Source organism: Trichomycterus rosablanca, chromosome 2 (genome assembly GCF_030014385.1).
Source record: "Trichomycterus rosablanca isolate fTriRos1 chromosome 2, fTriRos1.hap1, whole genome shotgun sequence".
Taxonomy (NCBI): Eukaryota; Metazoa; Chordata; class Actinopteri; order Siluriformes; family Trichomycteridae; genus Trichomycterus; species Trichomycterus rosablanca.
In genome coordinates, this window is record NC_085989.1 from 8,373,113 (window position 1) to 8,391,039 (window position 17,927).

Consider the following 17,927-nt stretch of genomic DNA (forward strand, 5'->3'; position numbering starts at 1 on the left):
TAGAGTTGGTGTTTATTTATTTTTTGCTTTCTAAATCGACAGGCAGTTCCCAGATGGTACGGGAACTTTAAACTAAACTTTTTAAGATTTACTTTCCAAATTTTAATAGCAGTCATAAAATAGATATGGTAACAATATGATGATATGATGAAACTGAGTCATGTGGTTGTTTTGTATGTGTTTAATGCCTTCAATTACTAAAGACGGCTGACGTCTGCTAGTTCAAATAGTCTATTAACCAGTTTCCAATTAGAGGTCTCACACACACACACACACACACACACACGATCATACGGTTTCAGTAGTCTCTCTTCTGCTTCTAGTTTTTTAATGTCATTAACAGGTGGCTGTTCAAAATAGAAACGAGACACACACACACGGACACACGCCAGCTCACATACGCCGTTACAGATACAGAGCGGCGCATGCACAAAAATGCACAAACACATCTAAACCAGAACAAGCTAGCACTGACCATTCCTGCAACCTAATGCACACACGCTCCGAAAACCTAATACCCTTGGTATGGCCATGAATGTACAGGGAGGGAGTCGTACATCCCCCCTCACCCACATAGCACCCACGGCATGCCACTGGCCTCCTCCCTCTTTTACTCTCCTTTTCCCCCTTTCTGTCTGTCGCTTTTGCCACTGCTTTCAGGCGCAGGGAAAAGATTTCCTTCCTCGATCCGAACTGATCCTCTCACGCCCAACAGGTTAGCAGCTTGTGTGTGCCATTGTTATGGTTCGTTACAGAACCCCCGTGTCTAGTCAGCGCGTGCCACTCTAGTCAGCACTAAAGAACAACATGGGTCATGTTTTTTTTTGTCTGACACATACTGCATAAACACCGTGACTTAGGATTAAATGTAACCTTTCTGTCAGGGGGTTTTCAAGCTTTAGCATAAGTTCAGATTTATTGTCGGAATGGCTTGTTGAGAATGCATGGCATGCTTTTGTGGTGTTTTACAACTCAGTAGGTCAGTTTTCACTCTGTAAGTAAGTGATTTAGGACATTATAGTTTAGGAATAAAGCTAACAACATTCAATATTTAAATTAATCTTGCTATAATTACTACCATGCTGAACAAGAAGAAACATCACAAAAGATCACTGATTGAGACACAAAGAAACTAACTGCTTTAGAGTTTATCATAATTTTATTGTATATTATTGTAACCATTAATAAGCTACAATGCTTGAAAATTACTAGCAACTATGCTGTGAGAAAAACAAGTAACATTGTGTAACCAAAAAAAAAAAAATTACACTATTAAGGCCTGGCAAACTAAGAACTATAAAGTATTTATAATGATAACAACTAGGCAGTATTTTAAAATGGGTTATTGTAAATACAGTGTTGTGCAAGCTACTTTTAAAATGTGTTTAGCTATGCAAAAAAATGTACACCTACACCGGGTGTCTACTAGCGAAATGTCACCAGCTACCTACAGTCTGCACAGCAAAAGTAACCGTGTGTATTATTAATGTTACTTCTTACGCAATCTTTTATTAGTATTATTATTATTATTATAAGTATTATTGTTATTAGTCTATAAAAGGAATAGCCATTGGCGTGTAATGTTAACCATTACAACATGCAAAAACATTTTATACTAGACTATAAAATTGCTAAATAAAAGTAAGACAAATTAAGTTTATTTAAACTAGGGCTGGCTCGATACCACTTTTTATGTCCGATACCGATCCGATACCGTCATTTCTCCTCTCAAACAACTAAGCAGTAATAATACATGTCTCAATGCACCATGGTTAAACTAGCTATCTAAATAACTAATAATATACAAGCATTTAAAATTTAAAGTTCAACTTTATCTGTATTTAACAAATAAATTATAATTTCAATATAAAATTCTAGATCTGTCAACTCTCAAGTCTACACCCTAAAGAGGCAGCGAAAAAATTATAACATAAAGAATAAAATATATTATTTATAAACAATAAAAATGAAACAATTAAATCATAAAAAATAAACAAATGTATCTATCTTGTCCCGGCTTGGACATTTCTCACATCCTTAACAAATAATCCATTAGTGTTATGAAATAAAACAAACTACAGCATTTCCCGTTAAACACATATGTTCTCTTCAAAATCCAGAAGGGTTTTTTAATAAGTGCGCTTTGGTTTTTAATCAGCTAAAAACATGACAGAAAATCTCAACCAAACTCTGCGTCAGTTCTAATTGGCCCATCGCGTTTGACTGACATCCACATCTTCCAATTGTAGACACTTTGAACGACATGCCGTAAAATAGTGTTTTTAGATGCGGCAGTAGTAGATGATTTTTAAAAAGCTAAAAGTTTAAGTAGATCAGGATTACATCTTTTTTTCCTTCCGATATCCGATCCAGTGATTTGGGCCAATATCGTACCGATGCAGAGTATCAGATCGGTGCCAGCCCTAATTTCAATGTTGATCTAGTTTGTTTAAAGAGCACAAAACTGAACACTGGACAATCAAGACACTAATTTAATAAGGCATTTGAAATGAACTGCAGCAATTCTAATGCATTTAAATTCAGGGCACACAATAACTGATCATGTATTCATACGATTAAACTTTATCATATAATTTTAATTGATTACACAAAAACTGTCGGAAAACAAGAAGGACAGAGTTACACTATGATTAAAACAAGTCTTGATTATAAGACTAAGAAGTAAAGCATGTTTAGAACACGTAGAACACAGTGAGCCTACACTTAATCTAGATTTACCAGTATAATGTAACTTAATATACAATATAAAAGTAACCAGGCTGTATTTGGAATGGCAGCATGAACGGACAGCTTCTACCCACCAACAGCCGCTTAACAAACAAGGAATCCATATGATAAAATATGATAAAAGCATGTAAGATCTAAATGATCAGAAATGAATCCAGGTTTTAGGTAAATGTAACAGATATTATGGTGAATGAAAAAGAGAAAAGTCTTTTACTGGTACTTAAAGCAACACAAAGAAATATATTTCCAAATTAGATGCCACATCACGTTAAAAAATAATAACTAAAACATAAAAATAAGACTAGGTCCAATATAAGTTTGTGAAATGATCATAGATACTTGTTTTGCAACTCATGACAGATGACAATTAAGTATATAAGTAACATCAATGACAACATGCCACTTTTATATATATACACCGACTAAGCATAACATTATGACCACTGACAGATGAAGTGAATAACACTGATTATCTCTTCATCACGGCACCTGTTAGTGAGTGGGATATACAGTGCCTTGCAAAAGTATTCAGCCCCCTTGAACTTTTCAACCTTTTGCCACATTTCAGGCTTCAAACATAACGATATGAAATTGTAATTTTTTGTGAAGAATCAACAACAAGTGGGACACAATCGTGAAGTGGAACGAAATGTATTGGATATTTTAAACTTTTTTTAGAAATAAAAAACTGAAAAGTGGGGCGTGCAATATTATTCAGCCCCCTTGCGTTAATACTTTGTAGCGCCACCTTTTGCTGCGATTACAGCTGCAAGTCGCTTGGGGTATGTCTCTATCAGTTTTGCACATCGAGAGACAGAAATTTTTGCCCATTCCTCCTTGCAAAACAGCTCGAGCTCAGTGAGGTTGGATGGAGAGCGTTTGTGAACAGCAGTTTTCAGCTCTTTCCACAGATTCTCAATGGGATTCAGGTCTGGACTTTGACTTGGCCATTCTAACACCTGGATACGTTTATTTGTGAACCATTCCATTGTAGATTTTGCTTTATGTTTTGGATCATTGTCTTGTTGGAAGATAAATCTCCGTCCCAGTCTCAGGTCTTTTGCAGACTGCAACAGGTTTTCTTCCAGAATGGTCCTGTATTTGGCTCCATCCATCTTCCCATCAATTTTAACCATCTTCCCTGTCCCTGCTGAAGAAAAGCAGGCCCAAACCATGATGCTGCCACCACCATGTTTGACAGTGGGGATGGTGTGTTCAGGGTGATGAGCTGTGTTGCTTTTACGCCAAACATAACGTTTTGCATTGTGGCCAAAAAGTTCGATTTTGCTTTCATCTGACCAGAGCACCTTCTTCCACATGTTTGGTGTGTCTCCCAGGTGACTTTTTATAGATATCTTTGAGAAATGGCTTTCTTCTTGCCACTCTTCCATAAAGGCCAGATTTGTGCAGTGTACGACTGATTGTGTCCTATGGACAGAGTCTCCCACCTCAGCTGTAGATCTCTGCAGTTCATTCAGAGTGATCATGGGCCTCTTGGCTGCATCTCTGATCAGTCTTCTCCCTTGTTTGAGCTGAAAGTTTAGAGGGACGGCCGGGTCTTGGTAGATTTGCAGTGGTCTGATACTCCTTCCATTTCAATATGATCGCTTGCACAGTGCTCCTTGAGATGTTTAAAGCTTGGGAAATCTTTTTGTATCCAAATCCGGCTTTAAACTTCTCCACAACAGTATCTCGGACCTGCCTGGTGTGTTCCTTGGTCTTCATGATGCTCTCTGCGCTTTAAACAGAACTCTGAGACTGTCACAGAGCAGGTGCATTTATACGGAGACTTGATTACACACAGGTGGATTCTATTTATCACCATCAGTCATTTAGGTCAACATTGGATCATTCAGAGATCCTCACTGAACTTCTGGAGTGAGTTTGCTGCACTGAAAGTAAAGGGGCTGAATAATATTGCATGCCCCACTTTTTAGTTTTTTATTTCTAAAAAAAGTTTAAAATATCCAATAAATTTCGTTCCACTTCACGATTGTGTCCCACTTGTTGTTGATTCTTCACAAAAAATTACAATTTCATATCGTTATGTTTGAAGCCTGAAATGTGGCAAAAGGTTGAAAAGTTCAAGGGGGCTGAATACTTTTGCAAGGCACTGTATTAGGCAGCATGTGAACATTTTATCCTCAAAGTTGATGTGTCAGAAGCAGGAAGAATGGGCAAGTGTAGGGATTTCAGGAGTTTGACGAGGGCCAAATTGTGATGGCTAGACGACTGGGTCAGAGCATCTTTCAAACTGCAGCTCTTGTTGGGTGTTTCTGGTCTGAAGTGGTTTCTGTCTATTAAAGTGGTCCAAGAAAGGAACAGTGGTAAACTGGCGACAGGGTCATAAGCGGCCAAGGCTCACTGATGCATGTAGGGAGCGAAGGTTGGGCCGTGTGGTGAGATCCAACAGATGAGCTACTGTAGCTCAAATTGCTGAAAAAGTTAATGCTGGTTCTGATAGAAAGCTGTCAGAATACACAGTGCATCACAGCTGTGTATTGACACATTTATATACTGTATAATAGAGATCAAAAAGAATTTGCAAATCATCACTGTCTGCTTTTCTTAACTACATTTTTACTTTAATTTTTTAATTGTTTGTATTACTTCAGTCACATAACTAAGCTAGGTCTAGTCTAACATTAGGTCTAAAATAAGTAAAGTCTAAAATACACTATCACTGACCTGTAGCAGACAAAATATTATCAAGTGCTTACATCAGCCATGTGCTTCCAAGTCAGACACCCAAACTAATGCAAGGTTACTGTATTAAGTATCATTGTAAACATATGCCAGCTGGAGTAATGTTCTCAGTTGCAAGGGGTAATTGCTTGCCTGCATTTTAAGCCCAGATTTGATCTATTACGTCCAGTAAAATAAAACAAAATCAAGCAAATATTTGATATTCATATTTGGTGCTCTAAAAAATCTGGATTTATTCTGGATGAATGGATTCTCTGTGCCACTATTTAAAAGGAAATGGAACTGTGTTATCTTGGCAAGCTTAGGTTGGCAAGAAAACCCAATGTCACTTTATTCTAAAGGGAAATTTGTCTGACTGGTTAACTATAATCCAAGATCCATCTAAAAAAAACAGGCCTCATAAACTGCTGCAGAGATGACACTGTCTAAAACCAAGTAAAATTTACATCATCATGGGAATAAATGTAAATAGAAGGGATCAGCAGCCCACTTCTGTGAAGCTTTAAGGAATACTTTTAGAGCATGGGCTACTTTTAGGTTTGGTAAAGCTCAATTGACTGTGGACAGTGTCACCCATGTTCCAGCAGCTTCTAATTCATGGCTACAGTGCAAATGCTGAACACTAAGTGTATTGAAATTGTGCATGTTATGTTTGCCTCTTTTATTACAATATACACTCATGCAATGAAATAGGCCAAACCCAAAATTCTATTTAATAGTCCTGACAACAAATCATTAAGAAAATAGCAAGAATTAAGAATAGGCTGGTACCACCTATTATTGCAGTGAACTATTGGGATAAAAGCTGTAAACACCAAAATTCACTAGTGAATAGGGATGTAACGATACACTACCCACGATGCAATACGATTCACAATACTGGGTTCACGATACGATCTTTTCCCGATTTTTTAAACAAAATGAAATTGAAATGAAAGACAAATTATGACAAAGTTTCCTTTTATTATTTCTCTTTTGAAATCAAATAAAATACTGTATTTATGCTTATCTTTTATTTATCTAAATAATGAATGCTCTTTTATTTCTGAGGTAGGTCCAAACTATGCCAAATAATGCTTATTGTGTAAAAAAACTGAAATGAAATATTAAAACAAATCCAACATTATTTAAATAAATGAATAACACAAATAAAAAAGTATCCTGAGAAATAAATTTGGCTCCAAATGGCTTCTACCTGGCAACATTGTGAAGTGCCGTCAACCAGGCGAGGTGAATAGCGCCAGTGCCCTCTGCTGTTTTAAGTGAATATCGATTCATCTTAAATGAATAACCGATTCGAATATTGGCACATGTGCACCGATTTTTAACTGTCTTGTGGTGCATCATTACATCCCTACTAGCAAACATTGAATACACTAGTTTTTTCTGTCCACTCTATTAAACACTCCTACCTAGTTGGTCCACTTTATAGATGTAAAGTCAGAGACGATCGCTCATCTATTGCTGCTGTTTGAGTTGGTCATCTTCTAGACTTTCATCAGTGGTCACAGGACGCTGCCCACAAGGGTGCTGTTGACTGGATATTTTTGGTTGGTGGACTATATTCAGTCCAGCAGTGACAGAGGTGTTCAAAAACTCCATCAGCATTGCTGTGTCTGATTCACTCATACCAGCACAACACACACTAACACACCACCACCATGTCAGTGTCACTGCAGTGCTGAGAATGATCCACCACCCAAATAATACCTATGCTGTGGTGGTCTTGACCATTGAAGAACAGGGTGAAAGCAGGCTAAAAAGAGTATGTAGAGAAACAGATGGACTACAGTCAGTAATTGTAGAACTACAAAGTGCTTCTATATGGTAAGTGGAGCTGATAAAATGAACAGTGAGTATAAAAACAAGAAGGTGGTTTTAATGTTATGGCTGATCAGTGTATATCCTCTTACAAATCTGCATTATTTCAATTTTTTTTTATTTGTTTCCGTCTAGATTCACCACACTTGTTAACCTTGGACCTTAAATTCTTCTCTCCATGTCAACATCCTGACTCTTTTTTTATCCTCTCCCCTCTCTCAACTGGATCTTTTTATATTTTGCACCCTCTAAAAATGCCCCCAAGTCACCGGGTAGAGTCCAACCATCCTGCTTCCCACACTGTTTTTCAGCTGTCAGCGCTGGTCTGTATGCAGACGACTATCACCATCTGACACCATTCCAATACTCTTCGGAAATCCCTCAAGGTTGCGCCATATTACCCACTCGTGGACATTTTTTTACCCAGACCAATTAGAATATTTTTTACGCTGAGTATTCGCCCGTCTTCAAATCATATTACTCTTAACACCTTTTCCTGCTGCTCCTTTTTGCACCTCTGAAGCACCATCATGTGGTCCACTTTCATCACGCAGAATGAAGAGACCACAGGCAGTGCAGCCAGAGGACCCGAAGCGCTGACTGGAATGATGGGTGTGCGATCAGGAGGTAAAAAGCGGCGTGCACGAGTGGCCTCGCCGTCCCTAAGCGAGACTCAGGAGGGGAAAATCAAGCTAGCATTCCTCGTGGCTATGGTGGGCATCACACTGACTGTACTAGCAGTGGGCACGGAATTCTGGGTGGAGATGGCACCGGCAAAGAACTTTTACAACAATGAGACGTGTCTGGCTGCACACTATGGGCTGTGGAAGAGCTGTACGAAGACTCTGTTGATTGCTGATGTTGATCCTGAACGGAAAACCTGCGGCCCTCTCGACTTACCTGGAGGTAAGCGGCTTACTTACTTAAGGATTCAGTGTTTTACTAGAAAGATGAGTTAGCTTTAAAAGAAAAAAATTGCATTTTCTCCAGTTGTAGCTATTTATTATATGTTATGGCATTATGCTGTGGGGTACATACACATGTTGGAGAAACATATGCTGGCATCTAGACAACTCTTTTTAGAGGCGTCTCTGCATATTTTAGCAAGATAACATCAAGCCAATATCTGAATGCTTTCACATTGCGGTTTTGTAGTACAGTACTGGTGCTAGAAAGGCCTGCCTGCTGTCCGCCCATACATGCTGCTTGTCTTCCCGGGGCGGATGGGATCTTCCAGCAACACAATGCGACATGTCACATGACTAGAAATGTCCTACATTGGTTGAAAGACTTCCAAGTACTACCCTAGCCCCCTAATTCCCCAGACTTGAACCCAATTGAGCATCTGTGGGGCCACCTTGATTATTGTGTTTGTTCCCAGCCTGTTGCTGCACACGGCGGTTACTCTGGATATTAGCTGGTGGTCATAATAACGTGACTCAACTGTGTATTACAGATATATGGATATATTATACTAAATAAATCTATAATTTACTACAATTTATTAAATATTATGGCAGCATTAAGCAGACACAATTACAACCCAAAGTGACTTACAATGATGACTGAATAAAATTTGAGCAATTGAGGACTAAGGACGTTGCTCAAAGGGCCCAACAGTCGCAACTTGCTTGTGGTGGGGCTTGAACTGGCAAACTTCTGATTACAAGAACGAGGGTTCCGCACATTTTTACACTCTATTTATTAACAATTTCAAAAACATATTACATAAATTTTCTAGTCACCTTAATGCCATCAGCAAAAAATGTTTTCGGTTGCACGTATAGCCATGGATGCATCGCTGCTCTCACATCATCATCACATGAAAATGTTCTTCCCCGTAAAGCTTCTTTGAGCGGTCCAAAAAGGTGGAAATCAGATGGTGCTAAATCCGGACTATAAGCTCTCTCTCAGTCTCTGAGACACGACCAATTACTACTCCTCAAACCCTCACCGCTTCCAATGAAAATATAAAAGTGCAGAAACTTTTTGAAGATACCATGTCTGTATCGTACAGAAGAAATATTACTCACCTCCTAAGAATTACTGGAATTATCCCAAGAATAATCATTAGGGTTCATGATTTATTGTGAAAATGCAGCATAGGAAATATAGTTGTTACCCTGTTAAATACCAACACAATGATGTTATTGGTCCAGCATATCTTTTAAAGCTTTGTTATTATACGACCTTTTGTGTTATTAAGAATAGTCAAATATGACTCTTTTCCTTCAAGGATAGTTGTATTTGTTCTCGTTTATTCTAGTATCAAACTGCACCTTCTTCAAGATCTACACAACTGGAGAAAACACTGTCCTGTTTCGAAAGACACCGCCCAAGAGTAAGTCCTTTTTAATCTTTTTCATTTTTAATGCTTTTACATTAATTTCTCCCAGGAGTCAAACACTAATTCACAGTGTCAATGATAAATGCATAATATTTTTTAAACTGTCTTTAGATGTATCTACTGCTAATTGGAGTTACTGTATTTACTGGTTGGCTATTTTGTTAGATAAGTTATCCATGTAATTGAGTGTAAACAATTTAAGTTGGTTGTTTTAGTAGCAGACCAATTACACATGTACCTAAACGTCAATGTCAGGTCAACACACTCACCCTTACTCACTCACACCTAGGTTCGAGTCAATCCTCCTTTTGTATGTAGGGAGCTGGAAGGTGTTAAGCTCTACTAAATACGTTAAGCTTGGGCAGTATCCTAAAAGTTGTAGAACTAGCCAGTAAAAACTATTTCATTTTCAGATTCTATGCACTACAGATTAAGAGTAGTTAAAACCAAATCTTTGGGACATGCTATCCATAAACCTAATGTTGACTTTCACTTCACCGTCATTTAGCAGCATAGTTACACAAAAACAAATGCTCTGTTTAAGGCTTAAAGTTCTGAATAAATAAAAACTTCATTTGTCTAGCTTTTGGTGAATGTAATAATGTTAGAAATGTTAGTAATGTTAATGTACTGCTTGCTGGCAGCTCTGGCGTGTCATAAGATAAGCTTGTTTAGAATCCTATAGTGAGAAACAAAGTTATTAATACTTATAATACCATGATTGATGCTATTTTGCACAGGCTGCATGCGACTATCCTCTACTAAGTCCTGCTAATTAGGACTAATGTGCCAAAGTCCAAGATTCCAAAATAAAATTCTACTTGCTTAACCTGTCCTCTTCACAATTCCTGGCTATCTTCCACAAACTATGATCTTGTGTGCAATGTCTATTGATTGTTTTATTGAATTATAATACTAAATTAAGGTACACTTACATCAATATAGTGTAAATACAGTTTGTGCACCCTGCACAGACATTAAATGGCAGATGAATGCAGACGTATTTCAGGCTCAATTAACCCTATAGCTTACTGATTTATAAATTAAATTAAATAAATCATATTCAAGTGTGTGGGGATAATTTGAGGAATGCCTTTTCTGTCCTTATAGACTGTATCCCTGTATACAAACACATGGTCTGACAAATTTAGTGTGAACTCAAGTGGCCTGCTTAGACCTGTGATCCTAACTTCATTGGGACGAATTAAAATGCTTGATTTCGAGCCAGCCCTTTTTGTCCAATATCACTGCTAACAAGTTTAACATATGTTAAACATACATTTGGTCACACAGTGTATGTACATTGTCTATTAATAAAAAATGACCAGCACAAGACTGTCACACATTAGATATTATTTGCATGACGAACCATTATTACTGAATTATAGTGGTGTCACTTGCAGTGATGATGTGGTTTTTACTAACTGTGTATAATTAACGTCAAAAGTTTACTTAGTTCTGGCTGCTGCAATGTCTACCTTGTTTCAAAATGTTTCATTTTTCCGTTCCTTCTCAACCCAGAAGTGACACTTGGGTGCATTTAGGATTGCTGCTGTCCATGATACACTCATACCAGCTCACCTAGACTACTGTGCAAATAATATATTAACAAATTATGCAAAGCCACAAATGGACTAAAGTCAGTACCTATATATAGTGATTGCTCCCTGGTGAAAAACCTACTTTGACAATTTCAATTAGGGAAGGTTTATTTAAAACGTATATTGTATTTTTATATAGCAAAAATTGCTGGCTTATTAATTGGTTGCACTACTAAAGATTTTTAAATATAATTTTCTATCATAATTTCATGTTACTGTGAAGAGATTTTAGTTCACTTTTAAACACACACTGCTAGTTAATCAGAGATGAACTGCTAGTTTCAGGCCTGTTTCAGTTCCAGTTTTGATTTATTGGGCTTCCTTTAAATGCTTTTTTTTTTTATTATGCCTAGTCCACACTACACGATTTTTGCCCTGATTTTCGTCACTAGATGTGGCAGCTCGGGAGCAACTCGGCATTCATTCGGGGATCGAAACTCTGCTCTCGATCGGTGTGTGTGAACTGTTCAACGACTCGATCAGAGCGGCTTGCCGAGCACTTGCAGACTCGAGAAAAATATCTAGCATGTTAGATACCTGGTTCAGTCGGGCAATGAGTGCCGTGTCGAACTATAGCCAATGAGAACGCAACTCATTTTACAATAAGTTGTAAAAACGAGGGACAGGGGCATAATATAGTTTCTATCAGAATACATCAGCACACACACATTTTACAGTATTTCTGACCGTATTGTCCTCTACAAAACATAATACCAATGTTGCATTGCAAAAAAAATATTTATTGACCAACGCACTACAGAACAGACAATCCCTGCAGGTCACACAGCCAAATCAACTCAGATTCATTTATTTTTTTCTCCTTGATTTTACGCTGCACATCAGCACACAAACAACTTTGATCCCTCGCTTAAAGTTGACATGCATTTTTGGACGTGGTATCATTAAACCCCTCATCACTTCTCATGCGTGTTTTCGTGACCAGATAGACTCGCCTAAGATACCTCCTAATGGTAGATAGTGTGACCCCCTTTCACCGATCAGTCATGTAGTGTGAAAACCACGACTGAAAGACTCCCAATTACAAGAGATCCAGTCGTGTAGAGTGAACTGTACAGCAACCTGAACAACATGAAAGTCGTGTAGTGTGAACTTGGCATTAGCATATTTCTTTGTAGCTGGAGCCTTTACAAAGTAAACATATTTTGTCTTGTTTATTTTGTGTTATATAATTATAAAACGTTTTACTCAGCACTTTTTTAATTTTAAAATTGTCATGTTTCTGTAGAAACTTTAAGATTAGTAGGATCTATATTTTTCAGTACTGGCTAAAATCAAGCCTTGGTGTGTTTGGTTAAACTGGCTAAAAAAGTGAACTAGCTTATTGAGAAACCAAAAAAGCATTTGAATAACTTTGTTTCCAAAATTAAATGCATGTTAAAAATCATAAATATATATAAAATAAATCAGAAACCTGCTCAATACAGGCTCTAGTAACTCTCTAAACATTAACACAAGTCTGCGACCACAAAAGGGTTTAAATAGGTAACAAACAAGGCTAATGGCTAACTCAAAGCAGGTGCAACTAATCAGCATGATTAACAGAACTCAAAATGGCTAAACTCTGGGTACTGAGAACGGGTGGGGAAAAAACCAATTCAAAAGACGCCATTACGTTTTCACACCACTGTTATACTTAATAAAATGGTCAACTGGTGAAACTAAAACCTTTTTAAATTGTTGACTTAATAGGCTGTGTAAATAAATGATGAGAATTGCTTCTAAAATTGTGTGTATTATGTCGTTTCATTAAACATGGTTTGAATTAGCTACTTGGAGGAAAATGGCTAACTCAAAACAGTTGCAACTAATCTGTATGATTAACGCAACTCAAAACGGGCGTGAAAACCAAGGCTAAACTCTGGATACTGAGAACGGGTGGGAAAAAAACGATTCCAAAGACGCCATTACGTTTTCACACCACTGTTATACTTAATAAAATGGTCAACTGGTGTAGCTCAAACATTTTTAAAATGTTGACTTCATAGGCTGTGTAAATAAATAATGAGAATTGCTTTTGAAATTGTGTGTATTAAGTCGTTTCACTAAACATGGTTTGAATTAGCTATCTTGGAAGAAAATGGCTAAAAATAAAAGTACAAATCCTATTGTACTTAACACTAACAACTGAACCAATTTAAAATCAACAAAGAGAATTAAAATTGTCATTCTTTAATTCTTTCTTGGCAGATCTGACTGTACTGTCTGCTATGTTGGCCATCTTCAGCCTCTTCTTGATGATGATGGGAGCTATTTGTATCGTCATGGCTATTAGTAAAGGTGTACTGTTCTTCCTGAAGCCAGCCTCAGTCTGTTTTATATTATCAGGTACAGTAATTTGCTAAAATGAAAACAATCAGATTGATATTTCAGTATTAAACATGCACCATACATTTCAGTCATCCTGTTAAAAAGCAACCCTTTATATACCACCATGAGGTACAATGAATTTCCTTTGTAATAAACATACTACATGGCATAAAAGTATTATGCCACCTGGGCTTGTTTTTTTTAAGACTCAAACAACACTTAAAACAAGAATTCAGCCATGTATTCTTTAGACAATAAAATAAATCTTGCTGTATAGTATTTAAAAACGTTGTAGGTAACTGCGTGGCAACCCATTGCTTTGCCATGGTGTAGAAGCAAATATGAACAAAATGTTCAGGTGTCCACTTACTTTTGACCATGTATTGGATCCTATTACTGAGATAGATGACTTTACATATCAATAGCTTATAAGCCAATCTTTATTTATTAGCTTTTTTAAATACAATATCTATTGTATTCAACTACTTTTTATAGTTATTATTCTTGAATTGCACATCTATAATTCAAATAAAATAAACCAAATTCAACAATATACTTCAACACATTGCCTTCCCAACTCAATTAATGTGTAGTTTTGATGACTCTCGGCTGACGGCAATGTTCAAGGTCCTTTTGGTATAAGCCTTTATGAATAAGCTGCAAGAAAGATGCTTCTTTTCTGAAAGAATTTGTGAAATGTCAGAAAACTTGCCAAACAAAGTGCCAGAAAGTCCCATGTACTGATAAGAATAAGGTGGAACTTTTGGGCTTAAATTGTAAAAATTACAACCCCAAATCAGAAGAAGTTGGGACAAAATAATAAAAAACACAGAGTTTCTTACATTTACTTTGACTTTTATTTCATTGCAGACAGGATGAACCTGAGATGTTTCATGTTTTATCTGCTCAACTTCATTTATTTTTATTTTTTTAATTTTTTTTTGTATAAATTTAGCGCGTCCAATTTCATCCCATCTATCATCCTCTCATTAGTGCGGATTCCTGCTCCTGATTGGGGCTGACGAGGCCGTTCCACGCCTCCTCTGAAACGTGCACAGCCAATCGACCGTCTTATCACCCACACTTGACGAGTGTAGCGTGGCAGAGTACTGTGCACGGAGGATCACACACTCCGCCACACCCCCTCCCGTCTCCATACAGGTGCCACCAACCAGCCAGCAGAGGGCAGAACCGCCCCGTTCCTGAGAGAGCATCCCCTACGGTCTCAAGTCCCGCCCCCCACCCGGACAACAGGCCAATCGTTGTCCGAAGCCGCCCAGCCTCGACCGTAAAGGCAGAGCTGGATTCGAAACGATGCTCCTTCGAAATCCAGCCCTGGTTGCAGCGCGTGTCTTTTTACCGCTGCGCCACCTGAGCGGCAACTTCATTTCATTTATTAACAAACATCCATTCCTGCATTTCAGGCCTGCAACACATTCCAAAAAAAGTTCAGACGGTAAAGCATTTACCACTTTGTAATGTTGTCATTCCTTTTCACCAGACTTAAAAGACGTTTTGGTTTTTAAGATGTGCAACAGTACAGGGTCATCGTTCCTTTTTCGCTTAAAAATTCTCCACACATTCTCTATTGGGGACAGGTCAGGACTGCAGGCAGGTCAGTCTAGTAGCCGTAACCTCTTCTTCCGCAGCCATGCCTTTTTAATGTTTGCAGCATGTGGATTTGCATTGTCTTGTTGAAAAATGCATGGACGTCCCTGGAAAAGATGACGTCTTGAAGGCAGCACATGTTGCTCTAAGATCTCAATGTATTTTTCTGCATTAATGCTGCCATCACAGAAGTGTAAATGACCTTTGACAAGGGCACTGACACACCCCCATACCATGACAGACCCGGTCCATTTTTTCCATAAAAGACCTGGAATGCTGATTCATCTGACCACATTACATGTTTCCATTGTGTGATGGTCCGTCCTAGAAGTCTAAGAGCCTAGAGAAGTCGATGCCGCTTCTGTACATGGTTAACATAAGGCTTCTTTTTTACACAGTAAAGTTGTAAGTGGTATTTGTGCATGTAACTCTGTATTGTAGTGCTTGACAAAGGTTTGCCAAAGTAATTCCTCACCCATGTGGTTATATCAGCTATTGGTGAGTCTGAGGCCTTGGCCTTTACGCACTGAAATTCCTCCCGATTCCTTGAATGGTTTAATGATATTATGCACTGTAGAGGGAGAAATTTGCAAATCCCTTCCAACCTTTCTTTGAGGTACATTGTTTTTAAACATTTCAATAATTTTCTCACACATTTATGGACCAACTGGAGATCCTCTGATCATCTTTGCTCATCAAAGACTCAGACTGGATGCTGCTTTTGTACCAAACCATGATTACAATCACCTGTTGACATCACCTGTTTGGAATCACATCATTATTTAGTTTTTTCACCTCATTAATAGCCCTAAATTGCTCAGTCCCAAATTTTTTTGGAATGTGTTGCAGGCCTAAAATGCAGGAATGGATGTTTATTAATAAATGAAATGAAGTTGAGCAGATCCATCCTGTCTGCAATCAAATAAAAGTCAAAGTAAACGTAAGGAACACTGCGTATTTATTTTATTTGCATTTTCCATACTGTCCCAACTTTTTCTGATTTGGGGTTGTATGTCGTGAATGAGTGGATGTGATGCTGAATGGTGTTTATTAATTTTGTCTAATTTTATTTTTCTTTGTCTGTCTCAAATCAGGTACCTTGGTCTTTCTGTCACTCATCATTTTCCATCAGTCGGTTCTGTCGTTATTGGCGAGTGACCACTCAGTTCCTTTACACTACGAACTGTCATGGTCAGTGACGTGTGTGGGATGTGCTGCTGCCATACTAATAGTTGCGGGAGGTTTATTTCTTCTTCTAGCACTTCCATACAGTCCTTGGGAAAAATGCAAATCTAACAGGAACAATGGCAGCTTGTGACAGGAATGAAAAAAAAAAATCGCCCTTTTTAACTTTTAGTGCAGTAACAATACTGGGTTAATCTAAACAGACATTTTTAAGGAATACTTTGTACATAAATAAATGCAGTGCACCAGACAGTGGTTTTAAAAGCATACTACTGCAGTAAGTTTAGATTATAAAGTTCAGGATTTCCTTTTTCCCCCTCTTATTGCCCAATCCAACATTATTGTGCAAGCCAGCTTGAAGTAAAAACAGAATGACTTGACCAGAGACTCGTTTATCCACAATCAGCAGTTATATATATCTTCACAACTTCTCAAGTACCAGCCGAGCAAGCTACCGAAATAGAAGCACACTACAGGATGATTTTGGAGTTAAATCTAGCCTAGCGGTTCCATGTAATTAACAGTTGCTTAGAGTTAAGCTGCACAGTTGAAAGGGTTTTACTCTGAGTATTACTTATTGTTGTCCCTTATTGTTTATCCTTAAAGGAAATTAGACAAACTGATGGTATCACAGTCTGAGGCTGAATAGAAAGCATAACATTAAAACCACCTCCTTGTTTCTACACTCACTGTCCATTTCATCAGCTCCACTTACCATATAGAAGCACTTTGTAGTTCTACAATTACTGACTGTGGTCCATCTGTTTCTCTGCATGCTTTGTTAGCCCCCTTTCATGCTGTTCTTCAATGGTCAGGACCCCCACAGGACCATCACAGAGCAGGTATTATTTAGGTGGTGGATCATTCTCAGCACTGCAGTGACACTGACATGGTGGTGGTGTGTTATTGTGTGTTGTGCTGGTATAAGTGAATCGGACACAGCAGCACTGCTGGAGTTTGTGTCCACTCTCTGTCCACTCTATTAGACTACCTAGTTGGTCCACCTTGTAGATGTAGAGTCAGAGACGATCGCTCATCTATTGCTGCTGTTTGAGTTGGTCATCTTCTAGACCTTCATCAGTAGTCACAGGACGCTGCCCACGGGGCGCTGTTGGCTGGATATTTTTGGTTGGTGGACTATTCTCAGTCCAGCAGTGACAGTGAGGTGTTTAAAACTCCAGCAGCGCTGCTGTGTCTTATCCACTCATACCAGCACACACTAACACACCACCACCATGTCAGTGTCACTGCAGTGCTGAGAATGATCCACCACCCAAATAATACCTGACCATTAAAGAACAGCAAGAAAGGAGGCTAACAAAGCAAGCAGAGAAACAGATCAATAATTGTAGAACTACAAAGTGCTTCTACAGTGGGGGAAATAAGTATTTGATCCCCTGCTGATTTTGTAAGTTTACCCCCTTACAAAGACTTGAACAGTCTATAATTTTTTATGGAAGGTTTATTTTAACAGAGAGAGACAGAATATCAACAAAAAATCCAGAAAAAAAAAATTAAATAAAAGTTATAAATTTATTTGTTTTTAATTAAGGGAAATAAGTATTTGATCCCCTACCAACCAG

General features: G+C 38.1%; 1 protein-coding gene across 1 annotated transcript; it reads left to right on the top strand.

The window, feature by feature from the left end:
* The first annotated feature begins 649 nt into the window (after nucleotides 1-649).
* cacng6a (calcium channel, voltage-dependent, gamma subunit 6a) lies at nucleotides 650-16,477 on the top strand. Its single transcript, XM_062985494.1, has 5 exons — nucleotides 650-715; nucleotides 7,411-8,181; nucleotides 9,542-9,616; nucleotides 13,432-13,569; nucleotides 16,254-16,477. Exons 2-5 carry the CDS (start codon nucleotides 7,806-7,808, stop codon nucleotides 16,475-16,477), a joined length of 813 nt encoding a protein of 270 aa, XP_062841564.1. The 5' UTR covers nucleotides 650-715; nucleotides 7,411-7,805.
* The last annotated feature ends 1,450 nt before the right edge of the window (nucleotides 16,478-17,927 follow it).

What these genes read in the sequence shown, in the direction of transcription:
- cacng6a (XM_062985494.1), top strand. Translation starts at nt 7,806, where the DNA reads ATGTGGTCCACTTTCATCACGCAGAATGAAGAGACCACAGGCAGTGCA. An exon ending in CCCTCTCGACTTACCTGGAG is followed by an intron (nt 8,182 to 9,541) that starts GTAAGCGGCTTA and finishes CGTTTATTCTAG; the next exon opens with TATCAAACTGCACCTTCTTC. An exon ending in AGTCTGTTTTATATTATCAG is followed by an intron (nt 13,570 to 16,253) that starts GTACAGTAATTT and finishes GTCTCAAATCAG; the next exon opens with GTACCTTGGTCTTTCTGTCA.